Consider the following 25,500-nt stretch of genomic DNA (forward strand, 5'->3'; position numbering starts at 1 on the left):
AAGTGAAAAACAGGGGAAAAAAAAGGTTTCACAACATTTTGATGTCTGTACCTGTGATTACACACATTGGGTGTGCAGTTACCGCTCTCAGAGGGAGGCAGGATCTGTTCCAGTGGATTTTAAAGGAGCCAGACACAATATTAATAGCGCAGTGGCACAGCACTCACAGGAAGCTAATCAGTTCAGTGTCGTCTGAGACTTGATGCATTAAGCATTAAAAGCATGTTACAGTGCACCGTATGAGAAAAGGGTACTGAGAATATAAAGAACTGCTGTGGATGTGTCAATTTTCGAAACCCATGATTTATGTGTTCAACAATTTTAAAGTTTAATTTGACAGTACTAGTGCATGTTTTATTTATTTGTTTATTTATTTATTTAATGAAAGGGGTAGCTCTAGGTGTATATGACTTTCTTCTTTCAGACAAATACAATTAGAGTAATATTAAAAAATGTTCTGGCTCTTCCAAGCTTTATAATTGCAGCGAATGGCTGTTAAGATTTTGAAGTCCAATAAAGTGCATTTATCCATCATTAAAGTGCTTCGCACAGCTCCATGGGGTTAATAAAGGCCTTTTAAAGCAAACTGATGCCTTTGTGTAAGAAAAATATCCATATTTAAAACTTTAATGAATTAGAAGTACAAAAGAGAATTTGTAAAGAAAATGTCAGAGAATTTCGATATAAGCAAAGAAGAGACTGAGACTGTTGAGCACTTTATATGATGGATGGATACACTTTTTTGGACTTAAAAATCTCAAAACCCATTCACTTTCATTAAAGCTTGGAAGAGCCAGGACATTTTTTAATAACTCCGACTGTATTCGTCTGAAAGAAGAAAGTCGACACCTTGGATGGCTTGAGGGTGAGGAAATCATGGTTTAAATTTCATTTTGGGGTGAACAATGGCTTTAAGGTGGATATTTTTTAAAAATACCAATTTTCAGTTAAGACTATATTACTTAAGACTATAATATGACAGATGGATGCACCTTTTTTAGACTTAAAAATCTCAACACCCATTCACTTCCATTAAAGCTTGGAAGAGTAAGAACATTTTTTAATAACTCCGATTGTATTCGTCTGAAAGAAGAAAGGCATATGACACCTAGGATGGCTTGAGGGTGAGGAAATCATGCGGTAATTTTCATTTTTGGGGGAACTATCCCTTTAAGGTGGATACTTTTGAAAAAATACCAATTTTCAATTATTAAGACTATATGTGACCCTGGACCACAAAACCAGTCATAAGGTTAAATTTGACAAAACTGAGATATATACATCATATGAAAGCTCAATGAATAAGCTTTCTATTGATATATGGTTTGTTAGGATAGGACAATATTTGTCCGAGATACATCTATTGGAAAATCTGGAATCTAAGGGTGCAAAAAAATCTAAATACTGAGAAAATCACCTTTAAAGTTGTCCAAATTAAGTTCTTAGCAATGCATATTACTAATCAAAAATTACGTTTTGATAGGTTTACAGTAGGAATTTGACAAAAAATCTTCATGGAACATGATCTTTACTTAATTTCCTAATGATTTTTGACATAAAAGAAAAATCAATAATTTTGACCCATACAATGTATTTTTGGCTATTGCTACAAATATACCCCAGCGACTTAAGACTGGTTTTGTGGACTGTAATTAAGACTGTAATATGATGGATGGATGCACTTTTTTTGGACTTAAAAGTATCAACACCCATTCACCTTCATTAAAGCTTGGAAAAGCCAGGACATTTCTAATTGTATTCGTCTGAAAGAAGAAAGGCATATGACACCTAGGATGGCTTGAGGGTATATCATGGGGTAATTTTCATTTTTGGGTGAAATATCCCTTTAAGGTGGATATTTTTGAAAAATACCCACTTTTCAATTATTAAGACTATATTACTCTTTAACAGACATAACTAAATGCATAATCTGGGGATGTACAATGTCAGTACTTCTTAATAATCCATTATGCAAAGTGAAATCTAAAAATAAAGAATAAAGAGAATACAGATCATATATTTTGCTTTCATCAGAATGTACAAATCTGCTAATACAAGGACAGTCTGGAAACACTGGCGGGAACAGGCCTAAAAACATATTCATTATGAAAGAAAAAGAGAAAAACAACACATAAAACATTACTAGACACAAATGGCACCTGCTTTGCCTATATTAGCCATTTATTTACAATCCACACATTAGCCTGACATCAGCTAATATACTTTTATCTTTGTATATCTATGTAGGTATTATCATATCTGTTTGTCAGGTGTTCAGTAGCGACTGTGCCAGAGAATAAGTGGATGTGGCTCCACATAGATCTCTCTCTGTTTCTCTGATGTTCTCGACTCCTGAGGTCACCTCAACTGAGAGAGGAGCAGAGGAGGAGCGGAGGAGATGAGGAGAGCACTCGAGGGATGCAATCTGACATCAAACAGCCTCCCACAGATAGATCTGAGATGTCTGCACTCCATTTTGTCCAGAAGATTACAATACACGTTCAGAATTAAAAATGTGTGCTGGAATAATGCCTGTGGATCAAGGTGATATTTAGGCTTGTAATAGTGATCCATCAAGGATCAGGAAGAATCGATGCACTTAAAGAGACCAGAATTCATCAGCCTGTCATCATTTACCCCAAACCCATTCAAAATATCAGTCCTACAGATGAAAGAAAGTCATAGACGTTTGGAACGAGTTAATGATTTTTATGTGAACTGTCTCTACAGTTTTTAATGTGTCAGTATAAAACTCACTGTTTTTACTACAGATATTCTCATTAAAATCATTATTAACAGTACAATCATTAACAATATTGTATATATTACATTTGTATGCATCAATTCAGTGAGCCTTTTCCTCACCTACAGCTATAGGCATCAATGCCATTCCATCAATTCCTCATAGAGCATTTAATGTAGAGTTAAACTCAGCTATCATTTCTACACAGCAGCAAAGTCACGACGCACCAGACACAACGCTAACATGACATACATCCAGCTTTCTCAGCCATACTGTAAGGTCCGTCTGGATTTTCTTTTTTCTCCCATCTTCCATTACCGACTGCACTGTGCACTTCCCGACATCGGCTTGGATGTGCTTTCTGAGGCTTTTTACCCTCTGCATCACCTTAGCGTTAATATTGCACATCTTCATTTTTTATATGAATATTGTACGGCTCTGACTAGAGAATTCACATTAAACTGAAAGCTTCCATGGTTCACTTTTGTCTTACACAACAGTAAGTTCTGATCCTCAGATATATTTGGTTGGGAGCCTTATATTTAATATTAATGGCACTTTGCTTATCTGTGTTTCTGACCGTCTAAAACAGAATGCGTGAGAATGAAAACCCGGACGGATCACTTGGAGTGGGATTCTCATGTTTCACTCACAACACACAACGCCAGATGCTTGGCTTCTTTTGGAAACATTTTTTGTGGTTTGAGAAAAAATATATACAAATTAATTTGTCTAAATTGTAAGTTACTTTATTTTAACTTTGTATTAAAGTATGTCAAATCACACTCAAAAGTAACTTTGCAACTCCAAGTCAACTAGAAGTCATTGATTAGAGTATTAGACGTCTGTTTATTTTGATGTACTTTCTACTAACTATAATGAATTCGGCATATACACTACTAGTCAAAAGTTTTTGAACAGTAAGATTTTTAATTGTTTTTATTAAGTCTCTTCTGCTCACCAAACCTGCATTTATTTGATCCAAAGTATAGCACAGACAGTAACATTTTTAAATATTTGAAATACCTGCTTTCTATTTGAAATATATTTGAAATTGTAATTTATTCTTTTGATCAAAGCTGAATTTTCAGCATCATTAGTGTCACATGATCCTTCAGAAATTGTTGTAATATGCCAAATTGCTGTTTAAGAAACATTTTTATTATTATTTTTATCAGTAGTTGAGTCCATTTTTTCAGGATTCTTTGATGAATAGAAACTGAACATTTAACTGAAGTAAAAAGCTTTTGTCACATTTATTTAATAATTACCTTTATTTAGCAAGGATGCATTTGTAATGTTACAACAGATTTCTATTTCAGATAAATGCTATTTTATTCATCAACGAAACCTGAAATAATTTTACTCAGCTGTTTTTAACAAAATAATAATAACAACAAATGTTTTTTGAGCAGCAAATCAGAATATTAGAATGATTTCTGAAGGATCATGTGACTGGAGTAATGATGCTAAAATTCAGCTTTGATCACAAGAATGAATTACATTTTAAAATGTATTCAAATAGAAAACAGTTATTTTAAATAATACAAATATTTCACAATTTTACAGCCTTTTCTGTATTTTGGAGCAAATAAATGCAGGCTTGGTGAGCAGAAGAAACTTCTTTAAAAATCATACTGTTCAAAAACCTTTGGCTGGTAGTGTACATGTCAACTTTCTACTAACCCAAACCCTAACCTAACAGTCTACTAAGACTCTAATGAGAGTTAGTTGACATGTAAATGCTAAATTTCTTTTAGTCAGTAGAATTTCTGAAATGAAGTGTAACCCACATGCGTATAATTGTTTGCACGTATAAGCTTATCAAAACTGAAAACCATTAAAACAGATTTTCTCGACCCATCCCCTGAGGAGTGATTGCGCTGATCCATCTAATTGCACTCAACTTCTCCAAATCTAGGCTATTGTAAGTGTCCCGTCTGAAGCATTCATTGTGCTGGAGAATGACATAAAGGACCCTCCATCCATTAGCCTACATATCCAGCACTCAGAGTCTCAGTGGGAGTCGGACTGAACTCACGAGCTCCTGCTACGCCTGTGTTTATTAGTGCTCAGAGACAACGAGAGTTACGCAAGCAGCACTTCAGGGATGTTCAGAGTGACAGACCTGCCCATTTCACAGGTCACGCTTACAAAACGTATCAAGATCTCCCACAACACCTATATTAATGCACTAACCGGAAGAAACGCTGATGTGCAACCTGAAAGCAGTCGATATGAAAACTAGCTGCCCTGTTTACCAAAAAGGATGCGTAAAAGTGAGGGAGCACAATGTCCCTCCCAGGTCTTTCACACATTTTGTGCAATTTCATAATGGACACCAATGAAAACCGTAATGAGGCAATTATCCACACACAGCTGGCACGGAAAAGCTTCACAGACACACTTCACTGCACTCGTACACACACTCATGCACACATACGTTTTATGGAGACATTCCATAGGCGTAATGGTTTTTATACTGTACAAACTGTATTCTCTATTCCCTTACCTTACCACGACATCTAAACCTATCTATCACAGGAAACTTTCAGCGTTTTTAGATTTTCAAAAAACTTAATTTTGCATGATTTATAAGCTTGTTTCCTCATGGAGACCAAAAAATGCCCCCCAAGGACAGGGATTTTGATATTGCCATCTTTGTGGGTACATTTTGTCCCTATTACAGGGTATATCTAAACCACAAACACATACTCTCATACAGACACACATATATATTAGAATTTGCCACTGATTCTAATAGTTTTGTATTTGTATATATCTCAGAAGGCACTAAAAATTACATTATTAATTAAATTGTCTGTTACTAGATTTATCACAACCAATAATTACTTATTTTGATTTTGAAACATCCAAATTATGAGGTAATTTTCCACTATTTTATATCAATGCTTTTTTCAGTTTTTGTTTTGGGCCAATGAACAAATGCGTTTCTATTCATCATGCTCTTCTGTGCACCATTAACGTTAAGCTCATTCTATTTTTTAGTGACAAGAGAGCACGCCAACTTTCACTAATAATTTTAATTTACTACAGTATTAATTAAAAATAGACCATGAACTGCATTTTTAATTATTTAATAATATTCTCGAGGTTCACTTATAACATTTGTGTGATTTTACATCAAAAAAACATCATAATTTAGAAGTAATAGGCTATTTTCTATCCTATTTTTGAGCCTCTCTGCAGAACGTTGGCGGGGCACATTCAAGACTTGCAAGTAAACGCCCACCACTGTGATTGGCTAAAAGTTTTGCCTATTAAAATAACTACTGGATGCTGATGTGTTGTATTCTGAAAACAACACGGGCCATTTGGGTTAAAAACTTATTAAAACTCAGTATATACACTGCCGCTAAAAAGTTTGGGATCAGTAAGGTTTTTAATGCTTTTTAACTGAGACTTTTCTGCTTATCAAGACCTGCATTTATTTAATTAAAAATACAGAAAAAGCAACTGTAATATTGTGTAATTATTGTGAATCTATTTTAATATAGTTTAAATTGTAATTTATTCCTGTGATGCAAGGCTGAATTTTCAACATCATTTATCTATTCTTCAGTGTCACATGATCCTTCAGAAATCATTCTAATATACTGATACTAATTTTTTTTGGAACCTGTGATACTTTTTTCAGGATTCTTTGATAAATAAAACGTTAAAAAGAACAGCATTGGTATAAATTATATAACTTTTTTCTTATTTAACGATGAACACCTTGTTCAAATTTGGGTTCAGTAAATTTTTTCTTTCTTTCTCTCTTTGAAAGAAATAATACTTTTATTGAGCAAGGATGTGTTAACTTGATAAAAAGTGATAGTAAAGTTAGAAAAGGTTTCTATTTTGAATAAATGCTGTTCCTTTTAATTTTTTATTCATTAAAGAATCCTGAAAAGTATCACAGACTCCAAAAAAAATATTTAGCAGCACAACTGTTTCCAACTTTGATAACAAAAGTAATAAATCAGTATATTAGAATTATTTCTGAAGGATCATGTGACACTGAAGAGTGGAGTAATGGCTGATAAAAATTCAGCTTTGCATCACAGAAATAAATTATATTTTAAAATATATTAAAATGAAAAACTGTTATTTTGAATTGCAATAATATTTTATAATATTACTTTTTTCTGTATTTTTGAGCAAATAAATGGAACTTTGATGAGCATAAGATAATTTAAAATCTGTCATACCATAGTTAAGTAAAGCAAACTGACACAATCTGGCACCCTTTCCTAATTTTATGCCATGTTTACACTGGATGCGAGCGGTGCAACGCAACTATAGACAACTGAAACTGTTATAATCAGCAATTCTGTCTACACTGGATGGTGCAAGGATTGACAAACATCTCATTTAGTGTCACGTCATTGAGGCCTAAACATGACAACCAACGTAATTATGGTGACTACAGTAACCACAGCAATCTGTGAAAGAGCTAACTGGATCCCAAGCTGAAACATACAAAACTAAAAGCCATATTCTGGATGTGAGCCCGGAGCTCAGAGCAATGAGAATGGCACTTTCCGTTCTCATTACGTTTGTGTGCTTTTCCACTGCGAGTGAGGATGGATCAGGTGGGATGAGCTCTGCCTTCCACTGTCTTCATTCCCGCAGCTTCCATATGAATAATAGATTATAAAACAAAACCAGCGTTTGCCTCGCAAGTGTCAAGCACTACTCTTGTAAGGTCAAGAAAGTGCGCTGGGAAGGATATTACTTATATTTCACTTTCCAAATATGATATGCTCACTTCATCGATCTATTTAGTGTGAAATAATACATTTTGTGAATAGGTTAATGTCTCCGACCATAAATAGGTCACCTTGGGTGGTGGCTGCTTATTCAATCTGGAAGGAGCTCATTAAATCTTGATGTATGTAATCCACATTAATCCATCTATAGGAGTTTCTTTACGTGAGGTCCTTTCATATAAAAGTCGGCCGTTCGGAAACAAGACCGTTTTGATGCGATCATAAACGCATACAATCATACACAAAACATGCCATTTGCGAACAGTATTGTAATTCATGTCTCCTCCTTTGCTTTGCCTTTCATCTGCTAATGTATTCATGAAAGCATTGTTGGTAGGGGGTTTGTAATTCTTTTCCTCCTCATGCACATCTGAGATTAGCAGTGCGCCAGTGTCTGTTTCGTGCTGAGATTAATGCTCTGAGAATCAGCTATACAGTCCGGCATATCCGGCATACAACCACAATCAGATTAGCGTCCATTTTAACTTCACTCAATGGTATTTATGTCCAAAGGAGAGAGAAAGAGAAAGTCATCGTTCAATGTGAACTGACAATTTATAATTCAATTTGTAGCATGGGGAAGTGAGGGCAGTGTTAGCGCATTACCATAATAAAATAAAAGAGACGAATGATAAAGCCATAATTTATTGTCTGTCATATTGAATGCACTGCTTTTTCAAACAGCATAAGTTGCTTTATAGCCTGCCAGTGACGGCCCTACAGCTACGGTATATTAATCAACAATGAATATCATATTTTAGCAATAAGGCACTTGCGGCTGTGCAATATTGTCAATACAGTCACGGCTAAAGAGCGCTGTTAGGTGTGACATGCATCCGAGTGCCTGTAACCGCTTCAGCCATCACTGAATTCACAATATAACACAATGCTTTTATAAGACACATTAAAATAAAATACTGGTTTTCATTAGCAAATTGTTTTATTAGGCAAACAACATCCTTAGAAGATATAGACCCAGCAATGTAAACACAAATAGACCATTCTGCCATGTTTTAAACCTGTGTGTGACTGCTGTCTGTCTCTACAACATTTCTATGATATTTTATGATCACTGTTTTGACCAATACAACTGAAACTGTTTTACACTATAAAATTCTCTGCATTCTTAATATCAGTGATTCTCAAATAGTGAGTTGCAACCCAGAAACAGGTCGCAGATCATTTCTCATATGGATCAAGGGAAGCAAGATGAAAAAACAAAAACAAATAAAATGCAACTAAGCATATACTAGTCAAACAGTACAGCAAAATAAAATGACTTGGAGGAGAAAACTATTCTTGAATCATCTGTGAGCTGATACTCACACAATTCTCATCCCACTGTTTGTTTCATAATGTTTTGGGCTGGCAATGGTTCATTAATGTACAAAACTGTACATTTTCCTATTCAGCTGAGGTTATGTCATATTATGCTGATAAAGTTTAACTTAAACCAGTTTGTTTTGTAGGGGGCATTTTGCTACTTTATGAATTCACCACTTGAAAAGGTACTTAAGGACCGCTGATGTAAAAGGCTTATGTATCCCACCATGAATAAACCATACGTCACTAATTTAGCAAAGGGGACACAATCAAACCGCTTCATTATGTGCTGTTTACTGAGTACAAGAAAGCATCTTATAAAATGGAGGAATTAATCAGTGCGGCACAGTGTGACATATTCATTTCCATTACGTGTGAATAATCTGCTGGTATGAAGTATCTGGCTGGAGTTCAATGACATGCCAAGTGCCTTTGTCTCAATACCAACATGCTGTTTCACGAAATGGTTTCTTTTTCTCCCAAATGACATGAAGATTCCTCAAGAAGATAATAAATGTCTGAGACAAGAGCATTTGCATGAAAAACTCTTCGGACTCCAAGCAATGCATAAAATATCAGCACTTACTGTAACAAGCTCTGATAAAAAAGCTGCCTGGCCCGATGGGGACAGAGTTCTGATTGATACTGTACATTAGTGAGGAGCCCACCAAACTAAAGCCAACCTAAATCAAATCTAGCCAATCTAACCTAAGACAAGCATGCCAACCCAACCAAAGTCATCCCAGCCCAACCCAAACCAAACCACCCAACCCAACCTAAACCCAAACCAGCTCAACCTAACCCGGTTACACTTTATTTTAAGGTGTCCTTGTTACAGTGTAATTATACATTTAAGTGCTGAGTAATATTAATTAACTACATATAGTTACTATATGGTTAGGATTAGGGTTTGGTTTAGGGTTACTTGTATGTAATTATGCATAATTAAGTGTTATTATATTAGTAAGTACATGTAACATGTGTAACAAGGACACTTTAAAAAATGTTTTACCCCTAACACAAATCAAACCAAACCAACCTAATCCAACACAAATCAAACCAAATCAAACCAAACCAAACAACCCAACCAAGCCCAGCTGAGCAAAATCCAAACCAACCAAACCAACCCAACCCAACCCAACCAATTCAACCCAAACCAAGCCAAGCCAAGCCAAGCCAATCCAATCCAACCCAACCCAACCCAGCCCAGCCCAATCCAAACCACCCAAAACAACACAAGCAATCCAAGCCAACCCAAACTAAATTAAACCAACCAATCCAAACCTAACCAGTCCAGCCCATCCCAACCCAATCCAAATGACCCACCCAATCCAACCCAACCAAACCAAACCAAACCAACATCACAATTCACTCCTTTCTCTTCCTTCTTTGCCAGCTTATTGGTGTGAAAAAACCCTGAAGTGGAGGAACACATAGTGGTGAAAAAAAAAAAAACATAGGAGTTTAAATAATTGGGAAAGGCAAGAGTTTTTGTTCCTTCTGACAGTTAAAACTCGCTTGAAATATCATATAAGTCTAGCAGGATTTTATCTATTTATTTTATATCTGGTTTCTCTTACATATCTGGGCATGAGTATTTCACATCAGTATGAAAAAAAGGATTCAAGTAACAAGAGAAGATGGAAAAGAACAAAAATAGAACCACATAAAAATATTTAAAGAAACATCTTCATCTCTTGGGTAGCTTAACCCTCAAACTCTGTGTAAAAGTATATGATCAAACGTTCTCTAGCATAATTAATGAACCATTCAAGACATCTCAACTCTCTTGAAAGACCTGTCAATTAGCATTAAAGTTCTTTAGCATATAAAAGAAAATCGATTTGCATGAACATCCCCATACTACTTCTTTCCCCTTCCAAATAAAGTTTAGCAATATTAGACCTATATTAGAAAACTTGATATTTTAAAGTGGACTTTTATCTTTTCCCCCCTGTGAGACACATTAGCTTTGCTTTTAATACCAGCAAATACAAATCAAGATAAAAGCTGCATAAACATAAACATAAACATAAACATCTCAAAATAAAAAGAAACCGATCAAATATATAGGATAATAAAGTATTTAAAGAAAGTCTTATATTTGTCCTGTCAAGTACCGAAGCACACGTTATAAAAACTCTATTCATAATATCTTATTTATATGCTTGTTCATTTCTAGCCACAATTTTATTACCCCTCAGTGTGTAGCATCTCTTCTCTGCGAATGGACACTATGAGGAACAAAACCGAACTGGAGGGAAATGAAAACTGACTTTCTATGGATGTTTTGCTGCACTCAGGGAATATAGAGTGAGACAGGTGGACCAGCGGAGAAGAGGACGACTGTGCTGACATTTAGAGACTTTGCTGTTTATGGACACAGTGGGAGGCTCTTCCTGTTTGTTGTTGCACTAATGAATTCACTGCTAAGGATTCTGACAGCACAGACAAGTCACCTGGACGCAGATTTTAATCACTGCTTTCAGACTCATGTGTTAGAAGCTGACAATGTGCCTTAACCAGTCACCATACGACAAATCATGTGTCTGTTTATGAAGGCAAAACTCGATCACAGCCAATCAGAGGATTGTTTCGTTAGAGCGGACCAATCAGCGTTCACGTGGGCGGAGCCTTCAAGCACGTAGCTTCCAAGCAATCAACGCGATCTTGTTTCTCTTCTTTTTATTTTCCCAGTTAATGTGTTTACTTCTGTTTGCATAATTGCACATTCCTCATCGCTGTTAAAAAACAATTGCCATTCAGGCTTGCAGTGGTGTTTGCACAGTCTCAATCAGTTTCCAAACACAGCGATAATGCATTACAAATCTACTTCATTTGGGGAAAAACATTTACGTCCAGAGGCTATAAAACCCACTAGGGTGGCACTGAGTCATACGCAGCCTTGGTTTGAATGGTGCCGCATTTCCATAACATAATAAACTGCAATCAGGCATCCGTCAGGTTGATTTGATGTTGCTTATGTGAGCAAGGAGGTACGTGCTAATAACTTTTCAGCCACAGATAAATCACTTAAACCCCAATCCTTCCACCCACCGGTTGTTATGCCGTCATGTCAATCAAAGCGAAGCGTGTATTCCAATATAATCATTCCCGACATCGGAAGAATCAAGGATCGTAGAAAATGATCAATCCTGGTGGAGTTAGGCAAGACTAAACCAGTCGTTGTCTTTGGACTGAGCTCAAATTGTGATAAAATGTCCTGTTTAAAATTCTCATCTCATTTGGATGCTGTCAATCAAAGCGTTTGGTCTGACGTTTTCTTCTAAACAAAGATATTTCAAAACCGATATGCAAATCATCTATATTTAACATATCAGGGGAGAAATGCCAGTGAGTTCTCAGCTCAGGAATAATAAGAGAATTTCTGAGCATTTTAATATCAGCCAGGCTGACTTGTATTATTGGAATGGATATTCCAAGAGATTGTTTTTCAAAACAGAGAGAAAAGGGACTGAGAATGAAGATTGCTTAAACATTTATGGATGGCTAAAATGTGATGCACCATCTCACCCAGAAAGGGAAATTAGAAAAACACATCCAATAAAACAAATGGAAGCCCTGTGTTTAATTCAACCAGTCTGGGCACTTTTATTTTTTTGCTTTAGCAGGCTATGGAAGCACATTTCCACCTCAGAGTAAAAACATGGAAAGAGCGACTGTGAGACAAAGTTAAAAATAAGAAATAAAGTCACTCTAAATACAGACAAAATTACAGTTATCAGAAACAAAGAAGCTATTATTCTGTGAAATAAACCTGCAGTTTACTCTGAGGTGGAAACAGGCATTTTCCATATTCTGTACCTATATAATGCAAAACCAACTGGATAAATGTCAAACCTACAGTACAAGGGCAAATTGCTAAATTCCCAATGCTACTGGGTCAGTATGCAACTACTTTTTCTTTTTCCCCTAACTCACCGAGGCTCTATTGAAAGATGACATGAGGACTAGCATATTAACAAGTTTATGTGAAAGGACTGTCTGGATCTCTTAGGGGAACTGCTCTATATTCAAGCCGAGCAGAACCAAAGGTCAGAGCCTTGAAAACCAATCATATACAGCTGCCTTCCCTCCCTCTTTGAGCAGTTTGTGCAAACCTCTCCAAGAATGAGATGTGCGAATGAACAGCCACTTGGGTCACTCTGAATATTACTATGTTGCGTACATATATGAATAATTATTAGCGCTGCACTGTTTGTGTAGAAATTCAGAGAGGTGCTTTTCTGCTGATGGCTGGCTGACTCTGTGATACTGTTTGACTTCTGATGTAGAGGGACAATTGATGAAAAGTCTGTCATTTTTTCCAGTCATATTTATGGTTCTATAAAAAAAAAAAAAAAAAAAAAAAAACAACAGCAGCAAAACAAACTTTATGCAGCTTCCCACAGTTCATAGTGACCACAGCTGTTAAAAACAACCAGCAACATGCATGTGGTTCATACAACTTCGACATCATTATAAATCAGGCAGTGCCTCCTCAAAATATTGGACAAAAAAAAAAAAAAATGTTAAAAAAATATATATAAATATAAAACATCGCCAATATTACAAATAGGGGTGTAATAATATTCGGATTCGTATTGAACCATTCGGTACAAAGCTTTTGGTTTGGTACGCATTACAATCCAAACGATTCGCTGGACTAATCCTATTACATTTGGAAAATAAAAGAGCTTACAGTGTGTGAAATAAAAATGTTCTCAGTGCCACTGTGCTCAACAAGGCAGGCCAAACGACGTAAGAGGCATCGTGATTTCTGCCTCTCCCATCACCAAAAAAAAAAAAAGACACTACTCCAGTAAGGTTGTGACCATGAGGCAATTCGTTAGAGTTTTCCCTCTTTTCCTTGCTTTTATGTGCTTTTAAATAGATTGTAAATGCCTGTGCACATTTAACTTTTTTACGAATTAGTGGCAATTCTGAGTCTGTTGATTGAATTGACAACAACAAAACCATGACACCACTGTGTCATATCAAACCGAATTGAATTTTTGTAACCCATAACACCCCTAATTACAAAACATAGCATTAAAAAGTCTATAAATCACTTGTTTTTCTAAAGAAACATTGTACAACAGCGTCACCAGCAGGTAAAGTTACAGCAGGAGTCCGCATCTTTCTCACCTCCCCTGGGCCTATTGAGTTTTAACAGACTCCCTAAAGCATGCGCTGGGTTTGATGGGGGTTAATGAAAATGAATGGGGGAAAGACAGGCGAGAGAAGGCAATGTTCATCAATGTTATATGACTGGATATGACTGTTTTGATCGGCTGTGATTGGTTCATGTGATAAATCCCGCCGTCCATATTCGCTATTCGGTCTGAATAAACAATATAATGGTGTTAATAGGAAGACTAATAAAAAAGTATGTATACAACTCAAACACTTAGATATTACCCCTTTGTTTTGTCAAATTAAGACTTGAAATGGCCTGAAAACATGATCTGTGAGAGATTTTAGTGAGTAATGTGTGTCTGCCCTTACCAAAAAGAAGTATACTTCAAGTTTATTTTATTAAGTATACTTAAGTAAAGTTTAAGTATATTTTAAAGTATACTTTATATCTGTATAAAGTATATACATATCTGTGTACTAGTAGTATACATTTAAGGGTACTATTTCAGTACTCCTTGGGACTAAATTGGCCACTTTCTGGTATATTAAAGTATACTACTAAGTATACTTTAAGTATAACAGTAGTAAACTTTGAGTACACAACTAGTTTACATCTATGTTTCTAGTTTGCACTGCAAGTACTAAAAATTAACTTTGTTTTTTAAAAGTTGTACTTAGTATACAAGTATAGTCTTAGTAAACTACTAGTTTAGTAGATTTATACTGCAAGTATACTCATAGGTTTTCTTTAAGTGAACTTTACATCATACTTTAAGTATACTACTATGTCCCTATTTAGGTATTAATTTGTATATATTTTGTTATATGGATATCTGAACTTACTAAACATCAAAAAACAGAACAGAGTATCTGCTTGTAAACGAACAAACGAAAAAATAAAAATGAAATCATTATACAACATTTTGAACAAAAACCTAAAAAAAAAAATGTCGATGAACACCCCAAAGCTTGACAGTCATTATTACCTCTTCATGGGTCGACATTTTATTTCATAACGTTACACATTTTTACATATCTATGACCATTGTGTTAGATCACATGTGGAAGCATCTGTTGTTTCGGTTTCTTCTTCATTTGAAAAATCTGCACGAAAGATGTGCAATAGCGCCCCTAGCGTATAACAATGAAAACACGGATTCTCAGAGCACAAGTATAGCTCAAATATAGAGACTTTTTCTAAGTATAAGTATACTAAAATGTCATTTTAAGTATATTTCTGATAAGTATATAAAGCACATTTCTGAGAAGTACATAAAAAGTTTAAAAGAAGTATACTAATAGCACACTTGAATAAACTTCTTTTTCAAAATGGTGTTACCAATATTTAGAGAGCTTTGATGACTGACGATCCGACAAATTCAAAAATAGCTAACTATTAATAAAGAACAGGTAATCATAAGTTCACAAATAAATTATATTGTTTAAATTGTTACTGCCTTGAGTTATTATTTAGCATTCTTTGAGTTTCTGATTTGAATCATTCGATCCAATTTGTGAAACAAATCAACTGATTCAACCAAATTCAATCACTGATTTGTTTCTCTAGTTCAACTCACTGACTCAAAAAATCTGGTTACATTAGCAGCTCACTGCAGAGAAAGATTATCAGTGAATAATGGCACACAGTTTGGTCTGTTTATAAAGCACAGCTACCATATGGCTTTAGAGGACTTGGAATATAGTGCACAAGTGGCTGTCATTTTCATTTTTAACAGATGTTAAAAAGCAGTTTCTCCTTTTGTGTTCCACTAAATAAACTAACAACATGAGGGTGTGCAAATAATAACTGTGGTAAACAGAAAAGATCTCAATCATATTACATAACTCAAGTTCACAGCACAAACTTTAAGAACTGACTCAGACAGTAGAGCTCAGGGACATTAAGAGCTGAGCTTTAAATAAAGTGCATGGCATGATGACACACACAAGCATGACTGAACATTTGACAAGAGGTTGTTTTCCTGATCAGCCGTATGTGAAGCATGCAGCCAGCCGATGTTCATTGTGACCTCTGTAACACACCCTACAGGGAGCGACAAACCATTCACAGTCTCTTTGCAATTATGTACCTGGACGGACGCTCGATTACTCAACGGTCAGCCCGCACACGGGTTCTACCACAGCTAGAGAGTTTTCCTCTGCAATGACCCTTTTAATCACCATGGTGAATCTCAAAACCTGGACTATTTTAGAACACGAGGCAAAAGCGATGAGGATGATACACAGAATGAGAACTGGTAGCATGGCAACAATCAGAGGAAAAGACTGAGAGAGAAAGCTAGGCGCCAAAACAGAGCAATTTATCAAGGAGGATAACATTCCACGACACGTCCGCTTGTGTTATCGAGAGGGCCGAGAGCCCATCCTATATGCACCGCTGGTCTCGGTCTGATCGTGACAGCGGGAGAATCAAAGAAAACCATTGATCTCAGAGCATCATTATCAAGAGGAAAGCTGTGTTCGCTGCTCTCGGCCTCGCTCTGATGAGGCAATAGTTTTGCTGGAATGAATCAAACGTGATCACTGTCGTCAATGGACTTCAGGCTAGACGGCGTGTTACATTTAACTCATATAAAATGAGTCTGTGAGACTGCTACAGTCTGCTTAACGGGTTGTACTACTGTGCATGACCTGTATTGATTGTTAAATCGATGAACATTGAAAATATGTCTTGCCAGAAAGTTTTAAGACAGGATATGCATGTCAAATTAAATATGGCGTCTACCTTGACTTAGGTTGTCAGTGTTGAATGTACTATACTGTAAAAACTAGTCGTTTAACGTCAGCAGTCCTTGAGGATTCATATCTAACAATTTCATCAGCAGTAGACAAACTTTTATACTGTAGGTTGAAACCAGGTCCATGTATGATATTTTTAAAGTTATCTATATGCAAGTGCACTTGTATAAACCTTTCAGACGATGTATTTTATGCATTATTAACAACAACAACAAAACAGTTTTACCCAAGAAAAGATCAAACGGTAAATGAATGTATAAAACCAAAAAACACCAATAATAAAACATTGCAATCACGGCCATTCATATTGCAGCACCCATCTAAGAAATGAAAGGTGTTTTTGTCATGTTCAAACGCAGCAGTCTGGAAAGCATTCACCCTGCAGCAGCGTCCATATCCTTTCTGCTCATATTTCATGAATAACAAAAATAGCCGTTCCTTCCACCACGACTAGATGGCTGAATAGGCCATTGTGAAAAGGGCACTAAAGTACGGTGACGCATTGCTGCCACACACTTATTTTTTTTCCCACTCAGCTATGTCGTTATAACGAGATCTTTTCTCGTAAAAACGACATCTTTTCTCGTTAAAACGACATATTTTCTCGTAAAAACGACATAATTTTCTCGTTAAAACGACATCTTTTCTCGTAATAACGAGATCTTTTCTCGTTAAAACGACATAATTTTCTCGTTAAAACGACATCTTTTTCTCGTAATAACGACATAATATGTCATACGATCTGACGTTCCTGTTATAGATGATATGATTATGTTATTGTGTATTATGCAAAGCGTTTGTCCACGCTGCCTTTTCCACAGTCCTGACATAAAGGAGGATGCACGCTGCTGGAGTTAGAATACACTAGCTATATATAGAAATAAACTGTTTTAATAATTTTAATGTATTGGTTTCAATTGTAGCTGCATGTTTATTAGGATTAATCTCCAATCTGCCCTCAGACCCAGAGGATTTAAGATGATCAGATCAAAACTGTTATTTCTGAATAATCGACTCTGAGCTTGGAATATTATTTGGATGAAAGTTTGATTTTACAGAAAATTTAAATACGATCATAAAGAAATAAAATAGAAATGACAAACGGTTTGGCTGCATTATGATAATAATAATTTCGTTCCTTTTCAAAAATGGACAAAATCAATGAAAAAAAAAAAATCAGTTTAGTATTTTTGTCTGTGGGTAAAAAGAGAGCTTATGCTTTAATAATTATATGTGGGCGGCAATGAAAAGTCACTTTTTTAACTCAACCTGTCTTCATGTCTATCGCATCATGCAGAATAAATACAAATACAAAAATACAAACAAATCTAGCTTAATTTCGTTTTTCTGTTTCTCAAACAAAACGAAATAATAATAATAATAATAATAATAATAATAATAATAGGCTATTATTATTATTATTATTATTATTATTATTATTATTATTAGGCCTATTATTATATTTTCCTTATTATGAATTCTATTTATTTATTTCTGCTCATATTTCGATTTGCTGTTAAATCAATCAAAAAGATTTTATAATAAAAATAATAATACGCCTAATAATAATAATAATAATAATAATAATAATAATAATAATAATAATAATAATAATAATAATAATAAGCATAATAACAATTTGAGTAGCCTATTATTATTATTATTTCATTTTGTTTGAGAAACGGAAAAACGAAAAGCTTGATTCTTCATATTTTTGTTCGTGGGTAAAACACATGAGCTTATTGCTTGAATATTAATTGAACATGCCTGGGCGGCCTTGATACTTATGATTATATACAAATTATACATTATTTATTATATATTATTAAATTTTATTTTTAGCTGAATCAAGCCACGAATCCGGTTTTTCATCTGGATTATAGCCTACTGTGGAAATATGCTGCGCTGGCTGTAAGCACAATGGTAGGTAACAGATAATGAACTCACACGGGAAAGACTGTACACTACCTCTTGTTGGATTTATACGAATTAAGTAAACACAATTTTGTTTTCGATTCTTTTATTGAAGTAGACCTTTCAAGCTGCATAGAGAGACATAAATTGCGAGAGCGCACCCTGTATTTTTACAAAGGCAATTTGTAACGTTTTGTTGTTATTGTGGAAGTACATAAAATAAAGCAGACATTTATATTTCATTCCTCTGTAATCACAAAGTAAGGGATCGCGCTGGTACCGCCGACCCGAAAAGTGCAGTGAGCTTTATATGAGACTTGCAAAGAAACGTTATTGTGACTAATTTGCAGGGCTGGGTTCTCCGAAACCACCTTAACGCTACGTCGTTCTTAAGTTGTACCTTAAGAAGTACCTTATCGTTAATATGTGTTTTCCGAAACCTTCTTAGTTAAGTATACCTTCTGTAAGTCATACGTTCGTAAGGTTGGTCTGGAGCGCTCTTAGCTATACCTTACCGCTGCTGGCGGTTCATACCGCTAGTGGGCACCACGCAAAAAGCTTTTTTACATCGCAGTTTAATTACAAATAGAAAATTTTATATGAACATTTAATATAAAATCTGATTTAGTATTAAAATTGCATTTTTTACTTTAAAATTTTACACATAAAATACTTAAGTTGTTATAGCCTACACCCAGTGTCAAGTCAAGTCACCTTTATTTATATAGCGCTTTTAACAATACAGATTGTGTCAAAGCAACTGCACAGTATTTAAACAGCACAATAGTGTGTAAGTAACGCATTATTGTAAACAATCAATTTTCAGTAAAAGGCAGTTCATCAATGAATTCAGTGATATCATCATCCAGTTCAGTTCAAATAGTATACGGTATCGCTGGAAAGTGTCCCCAACTAAGCAAGCCAGAGGCGACAGCGGCAAGGAACCAAAACTCCACAGGTGACAGAAATGGAGAAAAAACCTTGGGAGAAACCAGGCTCAGTCGGGGGACCAGTTCTGGCCAGTGTATGGAAGTGTTTTCATTAATAAAGTTTCCATGGTTGTTAGCTTTTTTTAATTACTATCTCGAGGCACATCAGCGGGCGAACCATTTGACAGAAAAGGCTATGAGTCTATATAAAGAAAGATGAGTTTACACAAACTTTATAGCTATGGCAGCGAGACCTTGAGTACTTGTTTTAAATCAAAGACGGCGCCGTGCGAGGAGAGTAATAGTGTGTAATGCATACGCCAAAGTCCAATTTTGCATGCATATGATACGCCAATCCTTCCCATTAACTTCAATGGAGAGAGGATGCATACAAATACCACGCATCATCTTTTATATCATCTATATAAAAGATGATGCGTGGTATTTATACGCATCCTCTCTCCATTGAAGTTAATTGGAAGGATTGGCGTATCATATGCACGCAAAATTGGACTTTGGCTTATGCATTACACGCTATTGCAAAGTCGTGTTATTCGTACGCAAAATGATGAGAATAAGTTGAAACACATACACATGTATTTCTGCATGTACATATTTCATTGAGCCCCGATAAATGCAGTTTGTACTATTTCTAAAACGCTTCTTTATTAAAAAAAACATTGTTTTCTCAATACTTTACCTATACCGCTGTGAAAGAAAGAGCGCACAATCGATCACCGAGGCATCGATATCAACCTATTCAGCACCTCCACCATGGACAGCACCTGCTAAGGTCGCACTTAAGAAGGTTTACCTTAAGCAATATCCTAAGGTATAGTTTGGAGAACACACGTAGGAAAGGTATAGCTGTAGTTAAGGTGTACCTTTTGAGTCTTCGTAGCACGCTAAGAGACAACGTTATCGGAGAACGCAGCCCAGAGCGGTACATCAGACGAACATTTATTCTGCATGATGGGACAGACCGTAAAGACAAGCTGAGTCGAAAAGTGGCTTTTCCGGGCCGCTCACGCACAAATATTAAAGCATAAGCTCTCTTTTCATGAAAAAAAAATCTGGCTTTATTTATTTTCATTTTTTAAACAGAACGAAATCATCATAATCATAACACGATCAAACCGTGTGTCATTTTTCTTTTATTTATTTCTGATACTATTTACATTTTCTGTAAAATCAAACTTTCATCCAAATAATATTCCAAGCTCAGAGTCAGAAATAACAGTTTTGATCTGATCATCTTAAATCCTCTGGGTCTGAGGGCAGATTAGTATGGAGATTAATCCTAATAAACATGCTGCTACAATTGAAACAATTACATTAAAATTATTAAAACAGTGTATTTCTATAGGCTATATATAGCTAGTGTATTCTAACTCCAGCAGCGTGCATCCTCCTTTAGGTCAGAACTGTGGCGAAGGCAGCGCGGACAAACGTTTAGCTCCCTCACATAATGTCTATAACAGGAACATCAGATCAGATCGTATGACATGATATGTCGTTATAACGAGAAAAAGATGTCGTTTTAACGAGAAAATTATGTCGTTTTTACGAGAAAAGATCTCGTTATTACGAGAAAAGATGTCGTTTTAACGAGATAATTATGTCGTTTTTACGAGAAAAGATGTCGTTTTAACGAGAAAAGATGTCGTTTTAACGAGAAAAGATGTCGTTTTTACGAGAAAAGATGTCGTTTTTACGAGAAAAGATCTCGTTATAACGACATAGCTGAGTGGGAAAAAAATTAAGTGTGCGGCAGCAATGCGTCACCGTACTAAAGACACATAACCCCAAAAAAAACAAACGTCTTGAGCAGGGTGGAGGCAGACAGACACGAAAAAAATAAATGGATTTTAGGTCAATGCATTGTACCGGAGGAAATGAAATTCGGGCGGGAAAAAAATGCAGGGCTAATGGAGATTGTCTTGTCCTCTCATGGTTACTATGGAGTTACTCTGGAGTACAGCGTTAAGAGTTGTTATACTACTCGATATGAGTAAACTGAACATTTTGATTTTGATAAAAATGCCAAAAATGGTCATTGTCATTACCTCTTATTTTTACGTCTTTGTCCTTCAAAGGAGTTACAGAAATGCAATTGACATGGGCAGGTTCTTATGAGCGATTCTTTTGCATTGAGTGGATTCATTGTTAGCAGTCTGAGTCAGCAGAGAGCGCATGAATATTAATCGCTGCATCACAAGTGAGAACTGACACATGTGGAAGATTTGTAAATGAGCGACCCTGCGTGTGGGATGAAGAAGCTTTGCCACGTCAGTCAACTCACCGCCGGCTATTAGATGAAGCTTAATGTTTTATGTACGTGTTAAAATTCACGCAGCTGGTGCAAATGCTCCACGTTCTGCTTATAGAACATTCTGACGCAGATTACTAATGGTACACTACAGATGTTAAGATGACAAGAAATGTACAAAGAACAGAAGTGAGAAAGATACCTCATTGGTATGGTGTAAAAAACAGTCAAAAATCTTTCAAATAAAATGATTAAAAAAAAAGTATTTTAAGAGAATACAGTACTGTGCTAAAGTTTTAGACCAGTAGTATTTTTATCAACAAAAAATGGTTTTAAGTCAGTTATTTCTACTTTTGTCTATAGTGTGTCAGTAGGAAATATTAGTTTAGATTTCCAAACATTGATTTTGCCATTAATTGTAATAATCCAGTCTGACAACAGCCAGTGCTCCTCACAGAGATCTGATCTTATCATCATCCAATCTGTCTGGAATGACATGAAGAAACAGAGCAAATTGAGACAGACTAAATCCAGAAGAACTGTGGTGACATCTTCAAGATGCTTCAAGAAACCTACCTGCAAAGCTGCCTGAAAATCTATGCGCAAGTGCACCCGAGGGCAAAAGCTACTTCAAATGCAAAGGATGGTCACACCAGATGTGACCCTGGACCACAAAACCATTGTAGCAATAGCCAAAAATACATTGCATTGGTCAAAATGATTGATTTTTTTTATTTCCTACTGTAAATATATTAAGACATAATTTGTTATTAGTAATATGCATTACTAAGAACTTTATTTGAACAACTTTTAAGGTGATTTTCTCAATATTCCTCAGATTCCAGATTTCAACCAATATTGTACCCTGGAAATCCAGAGGTCTCGTGAGAGCACGATTTGAATTGTCTCTGCACGACACTCTGGCATTGAGCAATGATGCACGTTACTGAATTACGTAAGCAGTTCTGGGAACCAATCAAATCGGTGTATCTGATGTAGGCGGGCCAGAGGCGACAGCGCTGCGACGTCCGGTATCATTTAGTAAAATCTGAAAGATGGCTACAGATGAACACCAGTTGTTTGAAACGACTTTGGCCACTACAATGAACGAGTTAGACTTGGCTTTTCATATAAAAGAGGAACAGAAAACCGCCCTCGAATCATTCCTTTGCAAGAAGGACGTTTTTGCTGTTTTGCCAACTGGATACGGAGTTTAATCTATCAGTTAGCTCCGCTCCTGGATACGTCACACCGTGTATTGTTGTGATTGGTCGTGGCGTTATCCAATTGCGTGCAGTGAGAGTTTCAAATGCATGCTTGGTGCCGCCCCTCGAGTTAGGCCCTTTTCATTGCTCGATGCCAGACCCTTAATCTTAATAGATTAGGGTCTGGATTTTTTCCAGGCTACCAATATTGTCCTATCCTAACAAATCATACATCAATAGAAAGTTTATTTATTTAGCTTTCAGATTATGTATAAATCTCAGGGTGTTTTCACAACTGCCTCATTTAGTTCAGTTGAATCTTACTAGAGTTCGTTTTCCGCCTTGGTGCGGTTCGTTTGAGAAGGTGTGAATGTAGCTCGAGTGCGTACCAAAAGCGGACCAAAGAAGCGTACCGAGACCTCCTTAAAGAGGTGGTCTTGGTACGTTTTCAAACGAACACTGGAGCGGTTTGTATATGGTGAGAACATGATCCAAACTCGAACAGACCTTTTTGGACTAATCCAGCTGCCGTAGTCAGCTGCACTGTTCATTATGGGATGAGGACAAGTATTTGTTGACAGTTAGCACTTTAGCAACATAGCCCCATGGCAGCTTGCGGACAAACTTGGAGTTGTGAGGAGGTGCGGAGCCTCATAAATTTGGTCTGATGATCATATTAGGTCCCAGCTTTCAAAAACTCAGCAAGCACTGCAGTCTTCCATTGTTTAGCAGTTTAGAAAATATGTTCAATGACACAATCTGGCCAACGAGTGATGTGGATGTTGTCACATGACTGCATTTTGGTTCATTTCAACTGGTTCGGACCAGAGCAATCAGCGTGGTGTGAAAAGGATCCAAAACGGCAGAATAATACTACAATGTATCATTTGTTGCCCTTGGTCTGGACCAAATGACCCTAGCCACAGATGTGAAAGCACCCTCCATTTCAAAACTGACCCTTATGACTGGTTTTGTGGTCCAGGGTCACAAATGTTGGTTTACTGATAAATTAAATCTATTTATGACATTATTTTTGACAGCATCCTCATTTCACAGCATTTTTACACAAATGCCTAAAACTTTTAACAATACTGTAGCTTTGCAGGTAGGTTTCTTGAAGCATCTTGGAGATGTTGCCTCCTAGATTTTTTCTGTCTAAGTTTTTACTGTTTCTTCATGTCATTCCAGACAGACTGGATGATGATGATGAAATCAGATCTCTCTTGTCAGACTCCTTGTGCAAACAAAAATCTTACTGGATTATTACAATTAAAGTTTGGAAACTGATATTTCCTACTGACACACTACAGCAAAAATATATAAATAACTGACTTAAAACCATTTTTGTTGTTGTTGGTGGTGGTGAAGATACTAGTGGACTAAAACTTCTTATTTAATTTTGAAGTTAAGGTTATAATGTCCTAGTAAATCCCTGCAAAGAGAGCTAACATGAGAGCTAACTTTTTACTATTTGTATCAATCCACCTGTCTTTGTTTATAATTTAGAATTTTTATTGAACTGGAAATCAAATCAATTTTATTGCTCCAAAAATATAAAATCACAACATTCAGGGTTTCAAGGGCATTTAAACATTAAACTTTTGATAACAGTGTTGCAAAACTTTCAGATCTCATAAAATGCACAGAAAATAAAACGGATCTGATGTTTAAAAAGTGAAAGCAGCACTTGGCTGCAGTGAAGAGCTAGACGGAGTGGGTTTCTCTCACCAGTTTCTGTAGAGCAATGCGGAACAGAAAATGGAAAATGTGGAGTGAAGCTTTTAGCAAGTAGTGGAAATCTCCATAGCTCTGCTTACATATTGTATCCAGTCAGTTTGTTTCTTGGCAACATGCAAAGCTCATACAACAAACTACTCAACATTAAAGAAGCCATGAACAGAAAAGTAAAAAATTCCCTAGATCATTTCCAGTTGCAATTTACAAAAGATATGGACACTAGTTGCTGTGCACTAGTGGTCAAACACTGGAAGTGTGCTTAGGATTATGAATATACCTACAAAAACTAAAAGTAAGGGTTTCAGATCAAGCCAGATTTAGTGTTATCAACCAGCACTGTGAATTCCTAGCCAACATGATGAGAAAAAAATGTTATTTTTTTACACCTCATTTGTTACGGATAAATGATTTCAGTGGCATTAAAGAGCGATATAGAATCCTGTTACCTTTTACATGGCTCCGGCCAAGCGTCACAAAGCCAGACGATATGAAGTTGTGAAGGTCATGGCCGCCGCCTCGAGTGCTCTCCTTCGAGTAATGTGCTCCTGTAAATGAACACCAGAACATTAATGTAGAAGATCTCTCAGCATCCTGTCGCACTTTGCTTCCAAGGTAAACAGCCGTCAGCCGCATAACAAGCAAAATTCCCAGTGCATTTCAAGACTTATGACTTTCCATAATTCATAGGTAAAGTCACCTTGTCCAC

The 25,500-nt window shown here is 36.1% G+C and overlaps 1 protein-coding gene across 4 annotated transcripts in view; it reads right to left on the reverse strand.

Moving 5' to 3' along the window:
- shisa6 (shisa family member 6) overlaps nucleotides 1-25,500 on the reverse strand; it is a 75,575-nt gene that overhangs the window by 37,788 nt on the left and 12,287 nt on the right. For all 4 annotated transcript variants that reach the window (XM_073828581.1, XM_073828580.1, XM_073828579.1 and 1 more), the window contains exon 4: nucleotides 25,241-25,339. In XM_073828581.1, coding sequence (XP_073684682.1) covers nucleotides 25,241-25,339 — 99 coding nt within the window. The remainder of the gene's footprint in view (nucleotides 1-25,240; nucleotides 25,340-25,500) is intronic.

Source organism: Garra rufa, chromosome 22, assembly GCF_049309525.1.
Source record: "Garra rufa chromosome 22, GarRuf1.0, whole genome shotgun sequence".
In the NCBI taxonomy this organism is placed as follows: domain Eukaryota; kingdom Metazoa; phylum Chordata; class Actinopteri; order Cypriniformes; family Cyprinidae; genus Garra; species Garra rufa.